The sequence below is a fragment of the Corvus moneduloides genome, chromosome 15 (assembly GCF_009650955.1).
Source record: "Corvus moneduloides isolate bCorMon1 chromosome 15, bCorMon1.pri, whole genome shotgun sequence".
In the NCBI taxonomy this organism is placed as follows: domain Eukaryota; kingdom Metazoa; phylum Chordata; class Aves; order Passeriformes; family Corvidae; genus Corvus; species Corvus moneduloides.
In genome coordinates, this window is record NC_045490.1 from 12468911 (window position 1) to 12496577 (window position 27667).

Genomic DNA, 27667 nt, shown 5'->3' on the forward strand with positions numbered 1-27667 from the left:
CTATGGTTGTGATTACCATCACAGCCACCACATGCAGACTCAGGTGGCAAAATGAGCAGGGATTGGACCAGATGACCACCAAAAGTGCCTTCTAACTTTAATTACTCTCTGGTTTGAAGTTTCAAGCTTGGGTTCTGAACCTCTTAAGTAATCTCTTTTCCAGCAAGGGAAATGTATGTATTTATGGATTTATGTAAAGCAGTTTTGCAGACATCTTGCAGTAGCATTAATATCACAGTGGGAATATCTCATATGGTGAGATTTTGTATCAGTGTCTGAAAGATGAACCTTCAAAAAATTATGGTTTAATCTGCAAATAGGTAAATATGTTTCTTTTCATATCTATATTACTAGATTTGAAAATTTCTAGCAGTCAGAAAAATAAAAATAGATTTCAATATGCATTTGGGTGTAATCTAGGCTTTAACAAATTTGGTTTGGACATTAAAAGCACTTGCAAAATTTCAGCCATATAATCAGAAAGACTGAGCTGAAAGTCTTAAGGAGATGAAAGGGGCTTTGTCATAATTTTCATTGTATTAATGGCATTGCACGGCTAAAGCCCTGCTCATCTGTCTAGAGATGCACCTCTGATTTTTCTGGCTGGAATGCAGGTTTACACAGACAGAAAATTGCATACCCATGCTAACTTATGATCCTTGTGGCATTCTTATAAAAGCTGGAATTCAGTAGCATTTTTCGCCAGCTGCATTGGCTGTGTTTTATCTCCTCTGTCTCCCACTAATTTCATGAAGCATTTACTGGTTTTGGAGACGTGGAGTGCCAAAATGGCTTGAGATAAGAGATGAGCAAACATACAGATAGCTATTTCTGTCAGAGAAATAATTTCCAAGAAGGAATGGAAGTTTCAGTTACTGTGGGCTGCTGTTCAATAAGGTTGTTCTAGATCTGAGAAAACTTCTAGACAAACATACTTCTAATCTTTTACTGTCTAGTAGACCAGACTACTAATTAGCTGGTTTGAGTTTTCAAGCTTTCTCATTGCACTGATATTCAGTAACGTTGCGTTTGTGAAAGAATGCATTTGATTTTTTTCTTTTCCACGCAGAAAAAGGTATTCTTTTCAGAGAACAGCTGTTTAATTGCTTATAAAACATGAATAAGGTTTTTTATACATAAAGTTATTTTTCTTCATTCACTTTGCACAGTTTGAAAACATAATCTAGTGCATTCTGTTTGCAAAGACTTTATTTCAGAAGTATTTCCTTTCCTCCCGGAGAGAGAATTTGGCTTCGGTTATGTTTCTTTGAATTACAATTAGATCTTTGAACTCCAGACAACTTAATAAAAAAAAATTCTCCCAATTTAATTAAATTGGCCTGTTTGTCAGTACCAGCAGAATACCATGGAGCATATTGCCAATTAAAACTCTGCTTTTGATTCCTAATAAAACACTACAGGTCCAGGCTTGTGCAGCCAGAATGAAGAGTTTGGGTTGCCAGTTCTTCGCCTGGGAAGCTGAAGCTCCCAGATACCCATGGCTGGTGCAGGGTGGGTGAAGTGGTGCCTGGAGGCTGCAGTCAGTGGCTCGTACCCAGCACATGTAACAAAGGTGCAGATCAGATTCATTACCAGCTTCCAAGCTCAACTCAGAGCAAGACTAGCTCTCTCTCCATGCTACACATTCCTAGTTGCTACAGCCCTACGCAATCTCAGGCTGCTTCAAATGTCCCTGTGCCTTCAGCACCTCCTGGGAAGCACTGAGAGGCAAAAAAAGCTACAGCTCTTTCCTGTTAGGCTGTGCCCAGGGTGAAGAAAGAACCCAAAGCCTCTTTCCTAGTGAGACTGTATTTGTGCATTTGGCTTACATCTCCCAAATACCCAACACGGGAAAGTGTTTGAGCCATGCACTCTGAGTAGGTACAAGCTGGATGCAGCAGGGGAGCACTATATGGAAGAGTGTGCAAGACCTCAGCTGAGGCTCTGGGATGAGTCACCCCTTCACTACTGCACCCATGACCATGACCAGCTGCACCTCTTTTAATCTTGTGTGTCAAGCAGAAGATCCAGCCCCCATGAGAATCTGCTTCTCTGTGCTCTTTCCCACTCCTTTTCAGATTGTCTGAAACCGGAAAATAATTAATTTTTCTGGTTTTCACCCATTTGTACCCAAACTCTCTCCACTGGCTTAAGACATTTGTAGTATCATTAATATTTTCCATATCCAGCCAGCAGTATTCAAACTTTGTCACAGAAGCAGGTCAGGAAAGAAGGGCACTGGCATATTATGCAAAAAACCATACGGTTGCCTAGCAGTGTTCAGCTGATTACCACTGACATTCTGAAATGAAAATATCTGATTATGTCATATTCTAAAGTAGTTTCAATGTTCTCCTCTAGAACTAGAGGCACTGATTTTGAGAAAACAAAACATCCATTAAGACTAGTCTACACATTTCTGACTCCGAACTTGCTTTTTTTACTGTGCTAAGCAGGTTGAATTAGATCTGCTGTCGTACTTCTGAGTAGCAGAAAAACCCCAGCAGACAGACTTTTTTATCCTCTGTGGGTTCTGGTTAGCAAAAGTGAAAAGGAAAATCCTTGACAAAAATTTGTGCTCAACTTTCCAAATGCACAGTAAACTCAAGTTCATCAGAGTGGAGAAAGTGGAGAAAAGCTGTGTGAGAAGTTTGAATGAATCTAATTATTAGTCTTGTCTTGATGATGTGTTTCATCAAATCATTCTCTCCTATAGAAGTAAAGCAACAACACTGTGTACATAATAAGTGATATTTTGGTGGAGAGTTGCATAAGCTAAGTGACAGATTTATTTCATAACAGGTTCCACCTGAGTCAATGAGAGAAAAAATAGGCATAACAAAGGTGATAAGCGCTGATGTTCCTCTGAACAGACAGAATGTGATCTCAACCGTACTAAAAGGAAACGCTGATAAAGTGAACTGTAACCTCAACTGTTATGCGGCATCTTTAGTGGGAGTCTAGTTTTGAAAACGGGAAATTTTTAAAATGTTTTTACAGTATTATTAAAATCTAAAAGTGTGGGTATTGTCTTCCAAAGTAGTTACCTACAAATTTGTAGTTTTCAAGGCTTTTCTTTCCTTCATTTTTATTTCTTTAATAGTTCCACCCAAAAGGGAGATGATGATTATGAAGATTACACTTCAAATAAGACTTGGGTTTTGACTCCCAAAGTCCATGAGAGTGATGTGACTCTTATTTTAAATGGCTTGCTGGAAGGATATGACAACAAATTGAGACCTGACATAGGAGGTATGTTGGTTTCGTTTTTAGACCACTTTTGATTAAGCAGCAAAGAGAAAGAATTTTCATGTCAGATTTTGCTACCCAGGAAGCAGAAGCCATTCAAAGTAGTTACGAGAATAAAATGCAATGCAGAAAAACATCAGAGGTATGTAAAACAGTCATGATTTTGGAAGCTGACATCAATTAAGATTGCTGAATCTATCCTAAGACCTCTAATAAGAGTGAATCAGGCTGCTTTTAATGATTTACCTGCATAGGAAGTTCAGAATGTAACTTCTGGGGAATGAAAAAGCAAGTTTTTCCTCTTCTTTTTACACCAAAGAGATTCTGTTAGAGAATCACAAATAATACATTGGAAAGAAAGGCCAAAAAGAGGGTAACACAGCCTAATCCTTGTAGGATGTGATGGATACAGAGCCTCTGAGGGCAGCAGGCCTGCACAGACTGATGCAGCCTGAGCCCTCACTTGCACAGCAGGGCAGGAAGTGACAGAATAGGGCACAGAAGAATAGGTTCACAAAAGATAACTGCAGTCAAGCAAAGCCAATCTGCCCAGATGATTCCCCACAGTCAATGTAAATATACAGAGCCAAGCCTGGACTCAGAATGGAAGCCTTATTTGATTGAATCACCTTTTGGAGGAATCACCCTCTCTACTGATTACTGAGGTAACTCAAAGGAAAAAATCTCCCTGAATTGCTGCAAGTCAGTTTGAGAAGCCCCATGAGTGCACAGAGCAGGCAGACAATACAGAAGAGGATACACCAGTAACAAGATTATAGAAAAAGGCACAGAGATTTCATGGATGAGGCAGGCAGAGGAAAGCAGAAAGCAGCAAGGTTAATGAAGGAAGCTGTTTCTAACAAGTTTATAGAGGCTTATAAACTAAGGAATTTTTCACAGTGAAGGATAACATGAGTCTTTAACCTTCAGTGTACGTATACAGTGTAAATTAGCAGAGGAATTTGTCTTCACTTAAACCAAGACTTTAGAAACAGAAAGGAAATAAAGCATTCCTAAAAGCATCTGGGAAAAAACCAATCATTCTGTAAACAAGGTGTATAAGAAGAATAAAGCTGAAATGGAGTAATTTCAAAATAATTTAATGTAACAACTATTCTTAATTCTGTCTAAGAGCCTTAAGTATTATTTTGGCTTTAGGCTCACAAAATTGTTACTCACCTACAGACACCTCTGCAGGCAACAGCAGTCATTTTGCATTTGGCATTATTATGTAGAACAAGTGATGCAAGACATCATAAGAAAAATAAGTTTGCTTTCATTGCCAGTGTTTTGTTTTGATGCATTGCTGTGACCTGATACAAAATATAGATCCTTTCAGTCAGACATGAATCTCTCTAAGCTATCAGCACTGGTTTCAGTATTTGTTCTCATAGCATAAGGGAATTTGTTTTGACAGAATAAATGATATAAGAATTTGTCTCAAAGTGTCTCCAACTAATTTCAAACTGAAGACAGTGTTGCAAATTTGTATTTATTGTATATGTACCTTTAAATGTGAGGCAACCACAGAGGAGAGGTGCCATAATAACATGCTTGTGCTTGACTTTCATGTAGTTGACTTTGACCTTCATGGACGTTACTGATTCTTGTTGTTTCTTCTGCAGTTAAACCCACAATAATTCACACTGACATGTACGTAAATAGCATTGGCCCTGTGAATGCTATCAACATGGTAGGTAAAGGACTGCCCATTTTCCTTGTTACAAAGTCTCCATCATTTTGACATGACAAAGCTTCCATTAGTTCTTAACGTTGTGGCATACCTATATTATTTTTAACACCTCATTTAAATTATGGATGGGAGGACTGTATGAGCTATAAATCTGTACAAGACAGGAAAACTGAGCTGTATGCTGAAAAAATGCAAAACCAATAGTTTTAATATATCCTCACATTTTTATGTGCTCTGCTTTCAAATGCTTTGCAATACTTTAAAACTGACCTTCCAGATTGCTACAAAATTGGGAAAACCATTCATGAGTGATATTACCACTCTTGCCACCAAGAGATAATAAGTAAAAGGCCTAGATCCTCTCCAGAGACTTCACCGTTTCTGAGATTAACCAGGGGGCACAGGCAATTAAAGTCAGCTCAAGCTTTTCCTGTCCTGGATTCAAGGAAATATCAGGTGTGGGTTGAGATGCAGGGACACAGAATTAGAAAGGTGCATATAACATTCACTTGCACCTTAGTTTTACTCTCAATGTTAAAATAATAAATTGTTTTAAAACAATAATCTTTGGTAAAACATGCCTCAAAAATTCACTAGAAGAGTTTGGTTTTATCAGTTCCAGTATCACCTTCTGTAGCTCACCGTTTTTTCACAATAAATTAAGGAAAGCATATCAGGAGTTATGTGGAATGCTGAGTGCTATGTTTTCATCAGTATTTCTGGTTAACACAACAGGAATATACAATTGATATATTTTTCGCCCAAACGTGGTATGACAGACGTCTGAAATTCAACAGCACTATAAAAGTGCTCAGATTAAACAGCAACATGGTTGGGAAGATCTGGATACCAGACACATTTTTCCGAAATTCCAAGAAGGCTGACGCTCATTGGATAACAACTCCTAATAGGATGCTCAGGATCTGGAATGACGGCAGAGTCTTGTACACATTGAGGTATTTATACCTAACTTTAATTTCATTTTCTCTAATGAAAGCCAAAGAGAAAAATCCTATGAATTCAGGTCATTTGACATTAACCTGAAAGAAAAAAATACTGAGTTTTCCTATTTTTTTATGCAAAAAAACCCTGAAAAAGGGAAGTATTTAGAAGATACCAACTGTATGAAATTTATTTTATATTGGCACAATAAGTTTTATTTCTTCTTATAGATTGTCCTGTCTTGCTCCACAATAATCACATTCCTATATTAACATTAATATAATCATTTTAATAGTAATTAGCCTTCATTTTAAGGTACGTTTTATTGTTTGCCATTGGTTTGGTCCTTTTTACATTTTTGTTGTGTTAAACTCATAAATGTGAAATATCCTTGAAGTAGATGGTACAAAAGGAGCTATTATATACATCAAAGGCCTCTTACTCTGAATTGATTACAATTTAGCCAGATGAAACTCCACCCAGAAAAAGCACTTTATTCCGTAAATCTCTCAGGCAAACAAGATTTTACAATCCCAGCATTGAACATTTAACTCAAACCTATGGATATGCCCCCCTCTGTTGCGTTGCTTGGTTTGGTTTTGCAAGCTGCAGCCTTCTCAGAAAACGCTGCGAGGCTGCTTAGGATAGGGCGGCAGTTCCGCTCTTCTGTAGTCCTTCCAGATGGCCCTGCAAACCTGCCCCTGCTAGCTCACAACATGGTAACAGTAAAGGAGGCGGGAAAGGGTCCCTCCATGCGGGCCTCAGAGGAACTTTTATTGCATGTCAACAAGCCAATTCCCAGAGGCAGAGTGAACCACATCCTCTGGGAGCTTGGCAGTTCATATGGGGAGGAGGGAGGCGGGGAAAGCACATGGATGAATGATCTCAGGGCGCAGGGGTGGTACATAGGCGAAGTTGGGGTACTGGATCCAATAGGGAGAACCAGAGGGTGTGACCAGGGCTAGAGCCAGGGGAAGGGGCGAATACAGCACCACACCCTTCCACCAAAATGGATCTGAACTTGATACGCTCAACCTGTCCAGGTTCCTCAGTCACATGTATAGTTTTTCTTTTAAGACAAATTACCTTTTCAATAATTAAGTTATGCATATGCCATATGCAACAACTCAAATATCATATTCCAAATGCTCATACCTCCTAAATGTGAAAATTCTGTGGGAGTTTTTTTATACTTTTTCTTGCATGTCATGTAATATTTGGGTTTATGTAAAATATAGATAAATACAGCATTTTTTCAAGACAATTTATAATTTAAAATGAGAGTGCAGAATGAAAGATGACAGACATAAGATCATCTGAGTTCTAGACTGCATTTTCTCAAAAGTTTTTTTTTGTTTTTACTTTATTGGGTGCCAAAATTAAAGTTTTGAAGTACACTCATAATTTTAATGAATAGATATGAAGCTTTGGTTAAGACAACCTTTTAATGTTGCAACTGTCTGAATTATGAAAAGGAATTTTATTTCATAGTTATTTAACATTCATTGCATATTGCATTGCCAGAAGAGGTAATAGAATGATCAGAATTGAAATCCAATGCAAATCAAAGTTAGTCTGATAAAGATGAGCCTAGATCCATTTTTCAAATGTTAAATTTGGACTTGTGTACACTACTGTCTGTTTGGACTTTATTACCTTTCTCTTTAAATCCCTTGGTTCCTCTCATTAGAAAGAGATGTATCTGGTGGAACTTGGAAACCGTTATCTGCTATCAATGTCTATTTAGTTGTGCTAGTGAGTCACAGCAAGCACCAGTAAGGATTCAACCTCGATTAACTCAGAAATGAAATGTGATATCACACAGCTGGGATTCTGTCCTGAAGAGGGATCCAGAAGGGATCACTGATTTTTCTCAGTCACCTCCCCCCAGGTTTAAGAACCACCCTACCCAGCAGGAAGTCAAGTATCTGTGGTACTGAAGATGATGAAAATGAGAAGAAGGGCAACAGGAAAATCAGACTTTTTCCTAAATCCCTAATGCAGAAAAGTTTCCTTCTGACTCCATTAACTTGGTGGTTCCAGCATTCCTCTGCATCCTACAGGATAAGACTCAGGGTCATTTGCCCATAACACCTTCATTCAAGAACCTGGAGACAAACCCAACTCACAGAGCTCATCATTTAGACACTGCAGAATCAGAAAAGACTAGAAACCTACAGCTTTCCTAGAGACTCCCTGGGGAACAAATAAACATTTTACCCCACACTTTTCTTTTTTCCCTCTCTCACCCCACCTCTTTCAAAGTCCAAGTATCCTGCAGCTCATGGGTGGGCTGGGAGTGAATGAAAAATGGTAGAGTTTTTAACAGGAACATCAGAGGGTACATTTCATCTTACTTGGGATTTCTGAAAGTAATTGTCTTTACCTGAGCTTAGCACCTACACTACCTGAGTTATCATGGAGACCCTCCTAATATTCAGTGGAGACAAACATCTTTTGGTACATTTTTTTTCTGATTAAATTTAAATGTCTTATTTTGGAGTGAGAGGAAGTGTATCCTCAGAGCGCCTTTGCACTAGCTGTGAAGGGAGTCTAGATGGCTGTCTTGGATGCAGATATCTAAATTTGGACTCCTATCCATCATTTCTGAAATAGAATTTTTGTCACATAAAATACATTTTCCTAGTGCATTATGGCATGTTGTGACACAAAGATTTGTCACTGCTCATGAGATGACCTGCATACCTACTTATGGATTTGTCAGTCATGAGTAATGCTGACACTTCAGATGCACAGGAACAGAACTTTAATACCTTCTTCCATTACACAGTCCGGAAAGTAGATGATCAGGGTCTATGGAACCAAAAAAGAAATATTGCTTATCAGTAACCATGATGTCTTCCTATGCTTGGAATATTCCAACAGTTACATAGATAGAAATAGTTTACTTTATATATATATAAATAAATACATATAATGTTCGTATATTTTGTAGTCAGGATCTGTATTAGTAAGAATCTTGCTTTGCTTGTCATGATGTAGCTTTCAGGACAAACTTCTCAAGTGCATTCCCTATATCTTGATCTATTTCTTTTCAGGCTGACAATTGATGCTGAGTGTCAGCTACAGTTACACAACTTCCCAATGGATGTCCACTCCTGCCCATTGGAATTTTCAAGCTGTAAGTAACATGCTTAAAAATATTCCTTTTTCTGACCCACACTGAACTGCTTATTATAAATTTATTTTTACATACTTAGAGTCAGTGAAGGTTATGTTCTTAATTAGACATACCCCACTGGTTTTTACTTTTATTTTGATCTTATTTTCAGTACATGTATCACAGATGTTCACAAATATCATTAAGGAGTGATATAAAAAAAATATAACATTTCTGGACCCCATGTGATTAATTTATACTTATATCTGAGCATGAAACAAGAAATTTTTACTTTCAGCATCAAGATGTCATGGCCTCCCACTTTCTCTCTGTGCACGGGTGTTTTACTATTGTACTAGTTGGAGTCAAGAGTCTGACATTTTGCAGTTAGATCAAGGTGTGAATTCCTGATCCAGCTGCAGATGGATCTGGAGGATGGGCAAAATTGCATCATATTAGGTCCACAAAAGTGGAAAACCTATTTTTGAAAAATTTATCTCAAGTGCTATTATAATTTATAATTAATAAAATGTGACATTAAGTAAAAGGCACTAGTAACTTGAGAAAAACATATCTATAATTTACTTACAATATGCTTCTCCAGTTCTTTCCAGAAATAGAAAGTAGTATTTTTACTCCCCAAAGCACCCTAAACCCTAGCAGTGACTATGAAACAAAGCATTCTGTATTTTCCATTGCAATAAGATGGCTACCCCAGAGAAGAGATCATTTACCAGTGGAAGCGCAGCTCGGTGGAGGTGGGGGACACCCGGTCCTGGAGGCTTTACCAGTTCGCCTTTACAGGACTAAGAAATACAACTGAGGTGGTGAAGACTACTTCAGGTAAGACAACTGAAGGGTTTACTGCCAGGTTCAGTTAGGATTTTATTAACAAAATTAAACCAAGAAAGATACCTCTCGTTAGAACTTAGCATTTACACCGCACTGAACAATTACAGGCTTTTCAGTATCTATGGAACCATCCAGGCTTTGGCATTTCTGAACTCCTAATAGGGAGAAAAACAAGTTGTGTCTACTGTCCATTCTTGTCCTCCAAGAAAAACCTCTGACTGGCAGGACAAAGCCACTACTACAAAGGGTGGATGGGTAAAGGAACTTGCAGTGTTTCAGTGCAGGAAACAGCAGAACTGAGCCACTAAAGGATGATCTGACACTGCATTGAACGTTTTACAGTCCTCTTCCCACTGCCAGACACAGAAAGTAAGCCTGCACAGAAATGACACTCGAAGTCCCAACCTCTTCACTACAGAGGCTCTGAATTTATTTTGTTCCTTAACATAAGGCACATTCAACTCCCATTAAAGAGAACAGCCTTACAAATCAGAGTCTCAGATGGCTTTCCTTCATGTTTCTATCTCCTTGGAAACAAGCAATGGAATTTAGAATGATAAATGAGGAAGTACTCAGTGTTTAATTTTAACCCTGCTAACTAAGCAGAAGAATATATTTTTCTAGACATATATATTGTTTTGTTTCTCAGTGGAAAGAAAACCAGTGACTATGAGGAAGGATGCAAAGAGGAACTGCATATTAACATTCTTCTATGTGCATGATATCTCTTTCATTTCTTACTTTCAAAAAGAACAATGAAATTTAAGCAGGTTGGGTTTTTTTAAGGCTGCTTCCAATTTTTACCTTACTTTATAGCTCTGGCAAGTATCTTAATTTAAATTCAGACATCTGTGTTCATTCTGACTTCAGAAATACCCCCACCCATTTTATTTCTAAAATAAGAACAGCATTGCTGTTACATTCAAAAAGGAAAGTGAGATACGCCAGAGTTGAGAGGAGCCTGCTGTACATTACACAGGAGAACAAACAAGGAGATGAAGAATTAATTCAAGCTCCAACTCACGAAGCTCTGGACATTAGGCGCCAATGATGTGTTCAGTCTCATGAGCAGGGCAAAACAGAATGCAGCAACGTACGCCTCATGGAGTCTTCTGCCATTTTAGCCAAGGAAGGTATTTAGTCAAGTATTCAAGAAAACATTTAACTTTTCTCATTTTCCCAGGAAAACAAACATAAAGGTGCAAAAGAGGACAGGAGAGCAGCATGTGTGTGAACCATAGCTGCTAATAACCACCATTACACAGGGCTCTCAAGGCAAAAATATAACAAGCAATACATACATCTCCCCTCAGACAGCACAAACGGCAGCAGTGTACCCAAGTGTGCTTCCAGTCTCATCTTGCTCACATTGAAAACTAACTATATTTCAGCCTTAATTTGAATTTCTTCTATTTGCTATTTTCTTTAATTTTCTGCTTGAGCCATTCTTGAATCAACTCTTTTTTTTTTTTTTTTTTTTTTTTGACCAGAGATAGAAAATAATAAAATCTTAACATGCTACAAGCTTCATATACCCTGATTGAGTGCACTGGTGACTCAAAAGCACTCACTAATGTTCTGTTAATGTGAAGAAGAACAGTAAAACACAAAAGAGCAAAAAATCCCTTTCTCATGCAAAGAAAACCTTCTTTTAGTGTAAAGTCATTCAAGCTTTTAGTATTCACCTGGAGAATTCCTATAATGTAGCATCCATAATTTTTACTATGACGAAACACACCAGTCCGTTTAATTTGCATTAAAGAAAAATAATTAGCAGCTAGGATGCACATTAAAGCAGTGAAAAGTTGTCACTCAATTCCTAAGTCAAAAAGCACATGAAAGCTACTCAGACTGCTGAGCTGCTTTCACAGGCCTGCTGTGTACAAAAATTTGGAAAAATGTCCTGTGTACATATTTCTTCTGCTGCAGTTACCCTATGTTTGATTTTCATTGCTCCTCTTGTTTTTATGACCACAGATATGCAAAAACAGATTTTATTTTGAGATAAGTGTGGCATCTGTTTAGTTAGAACATGGGGAAAAAACCCAACAGCATAGGGGTTGACATGAATCTGGTCTATTTCCTACAAATATTTTCCTAAAGCCACCAGAGCCTAAAGCGTGTTCATGGCTTACTTAAGTGACTTATTAGCATGCTGGCCACTACATTAAGTCCAGTATTCCTCAGACAGACCCATATTCTACCTATAATTACACTCTTAGGATGCACATATTTTCAATAGTTTCATGAACAGTAAGGACAAAAAAAAGATTCCAAGTTTATTAGCAACACAGGTGCAGCCTGAGTACACCAGTTAAATGTTTGAGTGCCCATACAGCTAAAATAAGTTTTGACACTTTATGCCATTACTTACAGTGCTGAATTTCAGTAAAAACTGATACCAATGCTTTGGCAGAGATAGAATCTGAGGTACAGTGGAGGAGGCAATGGAAAAATTCATGAGATGTTGGAAAGAGTGCTACACTATACTCCCAAATACTCTTCCCCAAAATTAAATTTAGGTGAAAAAAAATCCCAGAGAAATCAGAACAAAAGAAGGGGTGTTAGAGAATATAAAATTGAACAGTTAGAGAACAAAAAGAGCCTGGGGCTAGTGTTACGACATTTGTAACTCGAGTAAACTTTCAGAGTCATGATTTACTCCATTTCAAAACAAATTCTTGTTTCCAGCTTTATACCTCCCAGCAACCAACACCTTGTAGTCCTTGAGGGCTGTGCTTGCTTGGTGTCTGGAGAGAGACTCAGCATGGCTGAGATTTGGCCATTACAAACTCCACTACTCTCTTTCTGTCATGTCAAAGCTGAACATCTGAGCCATGGGCTGAATTATGGGCAGAGAAGGACAAGGCTTGTTTGAGTGTAATCTTCCTAAGACCTGATGGTCTTGCTGAAATTAATGCATTTATCTGCTGCTCTTCCTTTGCACACACTGCAGAAATACAAAATTAACTCAAAGGGCCAGATGTCGGAATTCTGTTCCTCAGTTAGCAAATCCCAGCAAATCCCAGCAACAGCTGAAAAAAACCAACTGGAATATTACAAACCATCCCTCTGTTTCTCTTATCTGAAGTGAGTCATCCTGAGTTATCAGCTTGTTTCTCTCCAAACTGAACATTTACATGCAACTTTAATTTTCTTCAAAAGTCACTGACCAAGCAGTAAGAAATTACTTAGCTAATGGAATACACTGTCCAGTAATGGTGGGGACTTTTAAAAAAGTTAACTCTAAACCTTCTGCCCTATGAACCTTCCCTTAAAATAACTAAATAGTCCATATACATTACCTGTATATATTTTTTGGTTTTGCACTAAAATCTACCTTGTGTAAACAGCATTTTAGTTTATGTTTATGATTAGTACATAAAAACATTGTATTTTAGCACAATAGAGTACATGTTAAGACTTAATACCATCTGTGTTATATAAACTACTACAGTTGACCTCACACAATTAGAAACTGAGATGGGTTTAAGATATTTTGTATTATTGAAGTATGTCCATAATCACTGTTCAAACAGTGCATATCTTATTAAGAAACTACCACTTCTTGTGTGTGACCTTTTTGCTCACAGTGTAAGGCCCCATCCACTGAATGGCAATAAGATTCTCCAATAAAAAAGGGATGAACTGATGGAAAAGTCTAGAGAACAAAAATTCACCAACTTGCAAAATCTGGATGCACACTGCTATGAGTAGCTCTTACAAAGAAAGCAACAAGTGATACAGAAGTATAAGATTTGCAAAATAGAATGCAGACATGGATTATATCAAGAAGGACATGTTGCACTTTGGGAACAGGAAAATAGGACATTTCAAAATTTGTAATTAGTTACTTTATTTAAAGAGGGAAAGATTGTAGGAAGGAAATAATCAACTGCACAAATACAAAAACATCAGTAGTTTTGCAAAAAAAAATTGGGGGGACTGTAGTAGTCTGCAAAGGACAGAGAATGTGATACTATTGCAAAAATCCTGCCTCTGGGATGTATTACTCAGTGTTGTGCGTAAACTTGGGAGAAATATTCACTGTGCTGCTCTGTGAAAAATTTATGTCAAATGGTTGCTGCATTCTGCTTGATTAATAAAAAAATCACTTTTAAGTGCAATATTTTGAGAAAGACAGGGTAGTGCAGGGGACTATAACAAGTAAAGAGTTTAGAAAACATGACAAATACTTGGAAATATGGAACTAGTCTGGAAGAAAATATTATTGGTGATCAAAGGAGTAAAACAAGCATAATGGTTTTAAACCATAACAATGATCAACAATCAGAGAGTTTATGAAATCATATCACAAACCAAGAGGAAAGGAGTAGCTTAAATCTTGAAATTCTTTCTATCAATAGGTTTCTAAGAATTTCATGCAATTCCTAGACAAATTGCACTTCTACTCACTCTTCCAGTTGTTTTGAACATACAAAATATTGTACTATGCAAAACAGTTTGTAAATGTGTACTTATTCAGGACAGATGGAGTTTCTGGTATTCCCAGTTCATTTCTGTGACTGGGTAGTTCCTTTATTTAGACCAGACATTGTCTACTGCTTATTTACAGAGCCCGTCCTGAATTTTTAATTAGATACAAAGGCAATATAAGACTAATAAATAGCAATTCAACAAGCTGCACAGGAGCCACAAGACTGATCAAGCAATATTTGTAAATGCCTTTTATTTTCTTCCTGTTCTGCATTTTAGAGAGCTAACAGGAGCTGTGCAGTAGAGACAGTGCATTGCTCATAATTGATAAACAAATCAGTAATTAAATCTTCATCTTGCTATGCATCTATTAAACCACATAAGTAAATCAGGGTCTGGTTTCTGTTCTATGAGGAAAATGTGGTCAGGGCTATTATTTTATGGAAGAGGATGTATTTTCACGCTTTTATATTTTATTTCAATGTTGTATCCTAATGAATTGAACTGTTGGCAGACATGCAGTCCCCAGAGGTTTCATAATGCTCAGAAAACCCCAGGAGTCTTCTTCTGCTTCTTTATTAAGGCAAAATATGACAGCTGAAAATCAGATTTGTAGATCTGCATTGGAAAATAGTCCTGACATTAAAAATAGGCGTAAGTGGATTACCACGTAGAAATCCCTGCCAGCCCTATATACAGCCTCAGGTTCTAGGATGGGTTGACTACAGCATATGGCATATGGCATTGCCAGGGAGATGCCTCGGAGAACTGAAAACATTTCCTGTCTGAAGATTTTAATCTAGTGAATGGGTACAAGATACTGCTACCTGCATCTTGCTTTTGGCAGAATTTAAACATATTTGTATCCACTTTGCAGAGGAGCAAATAATGACATAGTTAGCTGTAAGTCAGAAAACCCAGATAACTATTAAAGTGTTCTGGGTGTTGTTATTGTTCTCTTTATGGCATGGGAAGGTATTTATCTCAATATCCTTTTTTTTTTGAAAAAGCTATAATAAATTATTACCTTAAACATGCTTGCTAAAAGAATACTTTCTCTGTAGGACAGTGAAACATTTAAAGCAGAAGGCAGACACAATAGATTGAAAGGCCTATTTTTATGTTTGCTGCCTCAATGGAAATCCTCAATTCTAAGACAATAGCCTTAAGATAACCCTAAAATACATTAATAGATGCACCTTGAGATTTTACTCCCATTAGGAATATCCACCTATCCTAGTAAACGAGTCAACAGGAAATATTTTTGCTTATAAATTTTTTTTTCATTCAAACTCTCCCTTATTTCAACTTGCACGAACCACTGTTTAAAGTTACTGCATCCAAATACCATCATTTGAAAGAAAACACAGGAGGAGTTTAATTATTTGACTTTCATTTGATTACCATTAAAACAGGTTACAGACACTTCTCCGAGCAGGAATTCTGCTATGGTGGCAGCTTACAACAGTTTCCTATTGCTCTTAGGGGATAAAAACCAGTCTAAGGTAATTACACCTGCATATTCTTTTGAAGAATAATGGATAACAGATATTTCTAAAATGTGAACAACAAATTTTTCCTAAAATAATCCAGATACTCCTGCTGGTCTGTCATGGATCAAACCATAGTAATTAATGAACATTAGTACTAAAGTTTAACTGTTGAATGGTTCGTTCACTGAAAATAATCTACATTTCAGGATCATGTCTTCAAAGAGTAAAACTGAAGTATGATTCCCTTCATTCCTACCTTTTGTATTCTACAATTTTTTTCAGTTGGTTAGCTGTGTGGCAAATTAAGAATCTACATAAAAATTTACACAACTGAATAAAAAAACTAATTCAGTAAGCAGGCATTTTGAATCCTCCCTGTCATGCAGACTTCCAAGATCTATGTACATGTACTTTTTTAGAACAGCAAAATTAGAACTCCTTAGAACCATTTATCCTTATATAATCCCTGTAGAGACAGACAAGACTACAGGGAGAAACCAAAGGCTTCCCAAAAAGCTGGACAATGAAGTGCAGACATGAAGGACAGAGACCTGTCCTGGAATGGCTGGGAAGAACTCAGGGCAGATACATTGGAGTCTCTTCTATACTAGCTGCTTCAGTCCTTGGCTAAAAATCTACACAGTTGCCTTGCCACTTTCTTTAGTCATTCAGACACCTCTCTTTCCATCATCTGCTCTGTAGTTTCTTTTCAAATCACTATGGACACATCCTGTGGCAGCAGAGCAACAGCAAAACCAAGGCCATCTTAACAGCACAGGCTGAGGCCATGGAATTTAACACATATGCCATATCCAACAAAAAAGCCTGTGGATCCAAGCAATATAGATAATTAATATCCGGTGTTTCTGGTTTCAGCTCTGTGTTCAGTTATGACCACAATAAAAATGATCTTGCCAGTTTATGTGGCAGGGGGAGTTGCACCCATGTGACATAGACTCCCATCACCCTGCTGATTGCTGTAAGACTCCTTGGAAAGATCTGGATGGTGAGCAGGGAGAACCACCCAGCCACGGCAGCAGCCACGGCAGCAGCCACGGAGCCATGACTGGCATTGAAGGGACATCACCCTTTGGAGTTAGTGCAAAAAGCATCCAGAGCACTCCTTCACTTTCTAGTCTCTTTCACAGTGAGAGGCTAGATCTTTTTGGTTTAATAGGCAGGAAAAAACCCAAACACTATTGCTAGAGAATCAATATGTTTAAAATTCTCACAGAATGAGAAAATCTGACTTTTCTGTTCAGGTTTGTATCTACAGAGATTCAGGTTTAGGCATTCAAATCCACCTGCTTCTACCTATCATATAAAGAGTTGAAAGGCTCTTTGATGATTACTTTCCATCTTTTGAGAGGGGTTAAAGACTTCCTTAAAATTCCATTGACATTAATTCAGCCTTTTTTTTTTCTCAGTTTTTCCTAGAATCAGTGCAACTGACTCACCTCAGCAAAATGAAATCATGACTGTCCCTGATAAAAGGGTTGTTGGGGCCTGAAATCCTTGTCATAATGACTTCCTAACTGAACAAAGATTCTTGAGGGTCAAGGTTTTTTTCTGAGTCTGTCTTTCATAAGGTTTTCCGTATCTAAAAACATGGCTTGTTAGAGCTTAAACTGAGATTCAGAAAAGTCAGATAAAGATAAAAAGAATTAATATACAAGTAACCAGAGAATAAGGGATAATGTGGGATCTTACATGCATTTTCACTGAACTTATTGCTGGGTAATTACAAAAGCACAGATGTTACAAGCAAGATTGGTTTTGCATTAAATATACTTGTGTAGATATAATAGAACACTGCCTTTAAATAATACTTGTTTATTTGATAGCAAGAAAATAATTAGATCTTTTAGGATATTTGAATTATTAAAATTTTTAAAAAGCAGAATATTGAACAGTTCTAATTTTATTATAAAATCAGCAAGTTAAGAGGTTGAGTCTATATCTTAAAACACTTCCTGGACATAACTAAGCATAAAAATTTTTGTGATGCCTCTTATGCTCCTATGAATATATTTTCGTAAGTACTGGTGACTCCTTGAGACAAAGCATATTATCCCAACTCCCTTTTATAATTCCTGTTTGGCAATGAAATCATCCTACTCCAATCACTGACTGACTTTCAGAAACATCACAAGAGAAAATCATTGTAATGTCACTCTAGCCAGTTGCAGCTAGATCTAATTATAACGAATTGCAAGGAGAAATCTTTGGTTCAAAAGGATTAGACCAGGTGATGTAGCAGTTAAAGAACAATATATAGTCACAATTACTTTAGAATTAAAATAAGTCTGAATATTAAGAATTTTTACAATAGTTAATAAGCATGTTTAAATTACTGATTTAAATAAATATATTTTTAATGCGCTGTTCAAATAACTAAAGTTCAAGCAATCCTGTGATAAATCAGAAGGTTCCTGAGCACTTCAGCCTTTCATCTGCAGAGTACTAGATAATCTCTGTAGCCTATAAACTGCTCAGCATAAGACTGACAGTCCATGTCTGTACTGATGTTTCACTTCCAGACCCTTATGTTCAAAAAAACATGTTTGTAGTACAATGATTATAAAATAATGTCTTGGACCTTTTCTTCCCTTGGCCTTACTTTATTATTCACCATCTTCCTCCTTTCTCAGTGGAGAAAAATTAATTCATTAAGGATGTTTGAAGATGAGGACAGCTTAATGTTCCTAACGTGTAAAGAGTAAGGATAGTTCATTTGAAATACGTTTAGTTTTACCTGGGGCACATATATGTCCTAAATAATAAACATATTCCTCTAAGGCTGTTCTTACAGAGTTAAATCCCTTCACTTTGCAAGTGCAATTTCTAGTTTCTCAAACCCCTGTCATTACATTGCATTTTTAGTAACCTACTTACCTGTTTTACTGGGGGAAGTTGTCACTGTATTTGAATAGATATAATTGAAAGTCTGGGTGGAAGTAAGACATACAAGTCTATGTAACATGTAACAAGAGCTAGGCAGCATCCATGGGAGCTAGCAATACTCAAATCCAGCCAAATGTAAAAAAAACTTGTAAAAATAAAATAAAAGTAAATTAACATCTCTAACTTTGAAGAGACCTTCACAGTGAGCTTTAGTTTTTAATTATTTTTATCAAATAAAATGGGAGAAGCAAAAAGAAAATACACTAGGGTGTTACATGAAAATGTGTACATGATGTACAAACTACTGCAACTCTCCGTTGTTATCTTGTGACTACAAAATATTCTACTTACATTTTTAGATACGTTACCTACAATTCCATATCGCATCCTACAATGCTGACAACACATTCTCACAGAGGAATATAGTAGCCTAACATTAAGCATGGTCATAATGTTCAAATAGCTATCATCATCGTTGTATACTTCTCAAACATTAACTCCCTCATTTTGTATTGTTAAAATAAATTCTGAATTGTAAATAGTGTGTTTTAACATTGTCTTTTGAAACAAGGCATAATTGCCCTCATTTCAGTGTACATTACAGAAGCTAAAAATACAGCCACTTATCTCTAAAAGTGATACAGTATATTGAGTTCTTTGCTACTCTCAAGAAGATTGCATAATTAAGGCTAAAGAGCTGCAGGATAAAATTTATGTAATAATACTTTCTTGTATCATGCCCTCCACAGGAGAATTTGAAAATATTTTTCACGATTTAATGCACAAAGTAGCACAACACCCTTTGTCAGTCTTAATGCTAGAGACTAGAAATGTTTATGAAACTAGTCATTAATTGCTATTTTTTCTTTCTTGTCTATTGTTCCAAGAATTGAGAAAATTATGAAAAAAATTGACTAATGCAGATAATGTATTCTGGTTGATTGGAGTTCAATTTCTTCTATTTTAGTCTTGAGAACATGACTTTGAAGGGGAAGTAAACTCATACTGTGTAGGTAACAACCAGTCATACACAGTTGCTTCCATTCTCAGTGCACAGGTTAAAAATACTCCCCAACAACTCACTTCCCTTGCCTCCCTCCAGAAGTCCTACAATGAGTTCACACCCTACCCATTCAAATTACAGAGAGCAATAACTATTTGACCTTACTTAACCCCCCCTTCTCTACTTTTGCAAAATGCAAAAACACACAATTAACAAAGAATAAGCATTAAATTATTTGATTACCTTCTGAGGCTACCCAGTAATACTTACTCAAAACCAGAAGAAAACAAGTTTGAATGCTTTCAACCATCCTTGTAGTTTATCAAAATTTCCTTTCTCATCTTACAGGAGCAAACGTCTGGTCTAGTAGATTGTTCCAGCTACCAAATCCTGAGATGAAACAGCAGTATCTTGGAACTGCATATGTTGACTTTGGTTATACAAATACAAGAGCAATAACCAGGGCATTCATGACAGCATACTGTCACTCCAGCTATGTTTGCTCTAGTGCTAAAGATTTGATCTAAGAAAAAAAGTTCTTGAGTAATTCTATTATTTGATTTCATCATGGAAAAAGCAAAAACATTATTGAATATGAAGAAAATGAATTAATTTTCTTCCCATTATTATTTTGGAAAGCAAGGATTGTCAACAACTGTATGACAATATTTAGAGAAAAACTAGCATACTTTCCAGAATAGGTATAGGAAAACCTTCAAATATCCTTCCACTCTGAGAGAAAAAAGGTACCTCTGGTGACAAGAAAAGTAAAAAATTTCACCAAAAGAATTTATTATTAGTGAATAGTGCAAAGACTAAAAAGCTACAGTCAAAAATAAATGTATGATAATCATTAGTATGCCTATCTGCATGCAGTGCTGCAGAGACTACCCATGAAAAAAAAACAACATAAAAATAATTTTAAAGGAAAAAGTAGCTTTTCAGGAAAGGGCAATGAGGAGTATTACTTTTATGGCATTGAATTCATTTACTCTGGAAATGTAAACTTGAGAGATACAAACTCTTTTTTCTTAGAGATAAAATTCCTATGATAGTGGAATTTTATTCCAAAATCAAGGTTGCTAGCTCAAGGTAATACAAATGAACAACAAATAAATAGTTTCATGTTGAGAGCTCCTTGAAGAACTTTGTTTACACCTGTATTTGTGCTTTCCAACATTCATTTAGCATAAAAAGGTGTTCACATAGAGATGTTAGGATCAAGAAACAAGGAGGAAACTACATCAGTAAAACAAATTGTTATTATCCAGTTTAAACATAAAAGAGCAAAGAAAATTAAGACTGAGTATAAACCGGAAAGAACTTAGAAGGTTCAAAATATACCCAAAAACGAGATTAAAACCAAACGAGGTTAGATGTTGGTGCCAAAAAAATGATGTATTTTATTTAATAGTAAAAGAGGCAAATAGAAAGAAAGAGAAAAGGAAGAAAGAAAGAAATAAAGAAGTGTGTGGGGGGAGGGGATGGGGAAACAGGGAGAGGTGACAGGAGTTAGGTGGAAGCACAGCACATCCGAGGGTCCCAACGACATCTTGTTGCTCACTTCCACCTGGTCTGCTGGTGGTGAGGGTCTCCCATGGCCACTGTGGCCACGCCACCACACCCACCACACCACACCCTGCCACACGCCACTACAAAGAGTAGTGGATTAATATAGGATTCGGGAAGGTGGGAACGCCCACATGCCTCCCTTGCAGGGGGCCAGTTTGTCACTGTCCCTTGCAACACTGAGGATCTGTTACATCACTTGGGGTGTAGGGTAAGGGCACCCCTTTGGGAGGGGCCTATAATGGGCCATGTCACCCCCTCTGTCCTTCATGTGGATGCAGCTTCTGCCAGGGTGCAGGAGCCCCTCAGATGGGCTCCTCTGCACAGTGGAGGATGGGTGTTCATGGCTTCTGACCAGAGGTTTTTCCAACACACACCCAAAGCCTCTCTTCCCCCCACCTTTTGGTGCAAGGGTCTGTGCAAGCCTGGCAGCTGATAGCCCCAGGGCTGTGGTCTCCACTCCTGAGGTGTTAAGCTTGTGCTCTGTGAATGTCCCCAGCCCTGAGTTACTTTATCTTATCTTCATCAGCGGGCGGTGTAAAGCCTCAGTCAGGGCCCCATTCAGGGTGTGGTAGTGTTCTCTGCAGCTTTTATAATACCGTTTTAAAAGTCCTTCATGAAAATGTTTAAGTCATAAACATAATATTTCAGTCTCTGACACATGTATTTTTCAAACACTACCATCAGTCATCTTCTTTTGAACTTCTAGAAATAATAAAATGTCTAAAATTGATCTGGCTGGGAACTGCTGGAATGCATTTTGAAAACACCACTGCCATTTACAGGTTAAAAACTGAAAGTCATGTTAAAAACTAAGGCTCCAAGTTCAGTAGAGTAAAAAAGGGTAAAGCGGTATTTTAAATGCTCTTTGGATACTTTTTCTCTCCCACATGCAGTATGTGCACGTGAACAGCTAAGTGCTTCCTAGGGAATGTGGCCAGCAGAGTTGAGCCAGGAGCAGACCCTGCTGCTGGGCATGGCACTATGGAGGAGCAGTGTTGCATTTACCTGGTGGGAATGTTGGTTTCCAGAAGGAAACTGGATGGCATTTCCATACCTGCATCACTTCCAGGAAACTCATGAGCCCCTTCAACGCAAATATTTTGTTGGTTCTGAGAAGTTAATGTTTGCAATTTTATTGCTTTGCCTCTTAGGCTTTGAGTATTCTTCTCTCTTTATGGCATCTGAGGTAACATCATGACTGTCCCAGAGAGAGTGAATGACCACTGCATCATTTCTGCAGCCAATCTGTTACCCCACCCTGAAGTCTGGCAACTTCTACAGAAAGATAAATGCAACACACATTGAAAGACTCTTTTGATCATATCGACCTTTTCTGCTGCCTGCCACTTGTTGCAGCCTTACCTCTCTTTTACAAACACAGGGCCTGAATTTCCAAAAAAATAACGTAAGAGACCCCACAGAGATCTGGCTTCCAGCGACATATTACATCGCAATATGTAGGGCGCACTGCAGCCTACATGGTACACCTCAATCCATAGCTCCCTCACCACAGTCCTGGGGGACTCCAAATGCATGTTTCTCTGTATGCCACACAGTGCTTCAGATCCAGAATTGCCAGTTCAATTTTAAAAGCTTCCCAGGACATAACATTTTCAAATGTTAAAAGAAAAAAGTTTTAAAAAGACATTACCCATGGGATTCACAGTGTTGTAACCTCACTTTTAAGAAGGTATTAAGAGGTTGCACTTTTGGGCCTGAAAACACAATGTGATGGCAATACACACTGTGACATGGAATGGGGACTCCCAGGGGAACCTGTTTTGTACAAGTTGTGAACGTTATCCTGAATATGTCTGTTTGAGAAATAAATAGCTCTTCAAAGGTATCCTCTTGAAAAGAGCAAGACATTTAAATACCTTGTAGGATTTGGACTAGGGTGATTACATACACCTAGAAGCTCTACCTCTATCTGTGAAGCTGGCAACTGAAGCTTCGAGATAGTTATCTGTAGTCTTTAAAGATTTTTTTCACATCCTGTACTAGATTTGTTTGACTTCAAATGGCAATATTGGCTATAAATTATTCATGATTCATAGCTGTCTCTTTAGAGACATGATCTTCAGACAAAGCATCCTCTTTAACTCTGTTCTTCCCTTCAGGCCTGTTGAATGCAGGCCTGTGGCCTTACTCTTAGTATTAAGTACAATTTTAGAACATCATCTCTTTGTTTGCCATTTTTCATAGTTTCCCTTTCTTTCTTAATTCCTCAAACACCTGCTATGTTTTTTAAACTCTACATTTATTCACTATTTTAATAATAACCTAGTTCCTTCTAATTCGGTGTCTTTATTTCTTCTCTGATTTTAAAAATCCTTTCTTTCCCCCTTCTAATAGCTAAAGAGATACTGGTTTTAAAGGCTTTTTCTTCAACATTTTTACTTTCTACCTGATGTCAATAATATCCTCCTAGAAAGCTCAAGAGGTTAAAAACACACCCAAACACATTTGCCATCTCCTTTCGTAGCATATAAATAACTGTTCTATTAGAGCAAGGTTTTTTTCCATTTCATTTCCTCACCAATCACACCTTAGACAATTTTGCAACACCTACTTTAGCCAGTGAATGTTTCTGCTGCTACCTGTTAACTTTGATTGTGAACAAGATTAATTTGCACATTGATGAAGATTTGCACCTGGCTTCTGCAAGACAAAACACTAAAGAAATCAGAAACAATTTGGAATCTGCACACAGAGCAGGCCCTGTTCTCAGGCAAACCAATTGCAGGAGAATGAAGATCATGTTTACCTTTCAAACACTAATCCACAATAGCCTCTTCTAGAATAATGTCTCAAATTGAAAAATAAATATATTTATCATATTTTTATAAAAATTTTTTCTAAGTAGTTCTAAGCACCAACAATAAGAACATATTTATAAAAGTCATAGATCTGAACTCTGGAGCACTCTCTTCCAGGTAATTTGGTAATCTCTTTATAGTTATGGCTTTAAAGTATGGTTTTAACAGATTTTAGATACTTACAAAATGTTGACAATAAATGAGTTACTCTCAAATAAGTCTACATAAATACAGTTCCAGATTCTTCTAGTAGAAATATTTTGCTTTCATTCTGAGCTTTTGTATGTATATTTTGTAGGATTTGTGGTATTTTAAAATCAGAAGTCATGTGTGTGTGGCTGTATGCAATACAGTAATATATGTAACACATCACTTATTTCTGTAATACATGTGACTTCATAAAATTTATATTCCTTTTATTAAGCTCAGTTCATGGAAAAATGTAACACTACAGCTCTAAATCCTATGAGGCAGGCACCCTTCTTGAAAAATGCACATCTATGGGAGCAGCCTGCTCCTTTATGGTCTTTCACATGCACAGCAGGAGAAAAGCACAGCTCACATGGTTGTGAATGCACTTGTCTCACATGTGAGACAGCATGTTCTGCTCACAAAGGAGGTAGGCAACAGATATGTAATCACTGAGACAGAAGGTTGTGCTTCACATGCCTTGAACAGACCATGCAAGATGAAGCAAATTGTTTTGTTCTTTTGAGCACTGTAGAACTCTGATAGAGCTAAAAACTATCACAACTATCTTGGCTTCAATTTTAGGCAGCCATATATTAATAATTAGAGGAAAACAAGTGCACTGTCATCCACCTTTAAAAAGACTAAGATCATCTACACAGACCTATCACCACTGTCACCATAAAGCATCTGGGGAGGAACTCAAAACTGGAGCAGCACTGTAAATTGCAGGCATAGGTGGGAAGCTTCCTTGTGTTTGATAGTCCAAGAAATCAGTACTTCTGTCAGGCAACTGTTTCTAAGGGTCATTCTACCAGTGTCTGTGTCTCAAGAAAAGTAATCATTCCATTCCTCAGCAGTCCCATGGCATTCTATATAACCAGAGAAAAGAGATAACTCTGCCTATAATTGAGCAGTAGTGATGCTGGGAACCCTGAGAGCAGCTCCATTGGGCTGTGGGTTCAGAAAGTTGTCATGTAACACCTTTCCTGGTATACAAAGGGACCATACATTGCTACACAGAGCTACTGAGATTACCATGGTAATGAAAATTATAATTAAAAACTAACAAGCAAAACAACAATAACACCACCTCAACAAAACTATGAATACTGAAACTTCACAAAAAATGTATTATTCTTCTCCCTTCTTTCCCCTTACATGAAATACACGTAACTGAGAAATGTTCAAGGCTAATTCAAACAGCAACTCCTCCTGGTGTACCCAGTTTCCATGTCCACCGGCTAACAAAGATGAACACTACAATATGCACTGGAATTCCCACACAACAAATTAGCATTAGAACTCAGAGAGGTGTGTGAACATACTTCCTTCCTACCTGTGTATCTGGGTAAACCATGGGTTTCTGAAGAACTGAATACATCAACAAGTAGCCGTGGAAAGCTGATTGGGAGAATTCCTTGCAGGTTTCTGCAAGCTTTTCAACACGAAAGCCTTTATGATAAACCCATGAATTATTAAGCAACAGAATTATCTTTGTTATGTAATTTCATTTTAAGTCGAGATTCAACAGAGGCAAGTAACAGAAGTTTAAAATGCATTTATGTTTTTCTGCCAGCTGTATCTGTCACTGATAAAAGAAACAGAAAACTGTGGACTGTCTCTCTCATAGGCATAATCACTACCTGGTTTATATACTTACTCAGATATAAATTAACTAGTAGATGAAACATTTGGTTACTCTTCAACTACATAAATATCCCATAAGAATCAAGGGTATCAGGAAGTTCAGAATTACCACAGTCATTCAAGAAGCCGTATCACTGAGTGTTTTGTCATATTCTGAATATGGAAACATTTTTTTAGTGAAAGGTGCAGGGATCCAATCCTACATGTCAATGACATAATAAAACAGTCAGGCATTTTCCCACATAAGTTTAGAGCAGAATCTCCAGATGCTGTTGGAACACAGTGTGCATGTGTTCCAAACGACTTTCATGGGCTAAGAGAAACAGCTGTTCCATCAGAGACGTGGGACTGGACTTGAGATCTCTTGCCTGCTTCTTCAGTGTCCTGATCAATAATCCACACCCATTCTTTGACATGTTTTTGGGCTATGATGTTTTCCAACAGGACAATTTACATTTTACTATGTATCTTTGTTGGGTTCTTGTGCTCAAAGACATTTTCTTTTCTTACTGAGCTCTCTAAAGCCCACGACATTTGGTAGATGACCACACTGCATTGGGTTTGATCTGTACAACTTTTGTTCTTGGATGTTTTGCCTTCCAGGGTCTCATATTTAAGTAAAATTTAGTCTTTTCTTGGTTACCTGAATTGGTTTCCTGGGGGTTTAAGACTAAATATCCACTGATTAAATATCCTAAAATATTTAACGGAAGCTAAAAATAAATGGAATTGAAACACTCAAAAATAATAAAAAAAAGTCTATCTAATGCTGGAATCTGAGCAATAAAGCAGGATGTATCCCTCCCAACATCCCTTGGGCTCTTTGTTTATGGTACTGTCTTCCCAGTAATCTCCCTGTGCACCCACTGGAAGTGAGATGCTGGTGTTTGAGTCGTACTTTCTTGTATAAATATTTCTTTTGCTGGGGCGTTCAGACAGAATGAATCTGTGAAATCTGTAGCTCCCCTGCAGAACATTGCCTCCACACAGTCATGCCTTCTCTCCTCTGGAGAGGAAGTAGAAGGAAACATCAAATTTTATTGCAGCCTCAGGTTATGTACTACTGTCTCCGGGTCCTGAAAATAACTGGAAACATCCAAATCAAAGATTAAATGTACTGTATCCTCAAATTCCTCTTCTCTCCAAATGAAAAGTGTTCAGAGGAGTTCAAGAATGACCTCTTCCATGCAAGACAATTCACAAAGATATAAAAGCAAATATAATAAGGGGTGTTTATGAACTACGTAAATCATGTGCAGTCTTTCAGCAACCTGGACTTGCACAAAGCTCATGAAACAGTACTAATTTCAAGGGACTTCTCCAACATGTCTGTAAGACTGTTGTTATTTAGACCAAAATTATTAAATACTTGATTTTTTTTCCCTCATGGCATTCACCAAATAGGCCTGTATTGAATTTTTATTAGCGGTTTTTAACCTAGACTCGAAGTGTAACATTTATTTAATTCCCATTTTTACATCTTACATTTCTCTTATTACCCCTGGACTTGCCCAAACTCTCTTTTCAGACAAATCCTTTGCAGAGTTGTCTAGAAAGCCAAATATGTAGACCTATTGTATGGTATGAATCTTGTGGTTTGCCACCCAATAAAACAAAGACAATCACCATTTTGTACTTTCTTTCTCAGATGCAAACCGCTGAAAATTTCAACATGATAAAATTTACATAGTTTTGACAATCTTTATTACATGCCATTTCATAATTCCAATAGTGTGTTTGATC

General features: G+C 37.4%; 1 protein-coding gene across 3 annotated transcripts in view; it reads left to right on the forward strand.

The window, feature by feature from the left end:
* Positions 1 to 27667, forward strand: part of GABRG2 (gamma-aminobutyric acid type A receptor subunit gamma2) — a 67764-nt gene that overhangs the window by 21614 nt on the left and 18483 nt on the right. For 2 of the 3 annotated variants that reach the window (XM_032124588.1, XM_032124589.1), the window contains exons 2-6: positions 3104 to 3252; positions 4875 to 4942; positions 5678 to 5898; positions 8944 to 9026; positions 9711 to 9848. In XM_032124588.1, coding sequence (XP_031980479.1) covers positions 3104 to 3252; positions 4875 to 4942; positions 5678 to 5898; positions 8944 to 9026; positions 9711 to 9848 — 659 coding nt within the window. Of the gene's footprint in view, positions 1 to 3103; positions 3253 to 4874; positions 4943 to 5677; positions 5899 to 8943; positions 9027 to 9710; positions 9849 to 17214; positions 19384 to 27667 lie in introns of those variants that run through there. The other variant, XM_032124590.1, reaches the window with a different exon arrangement.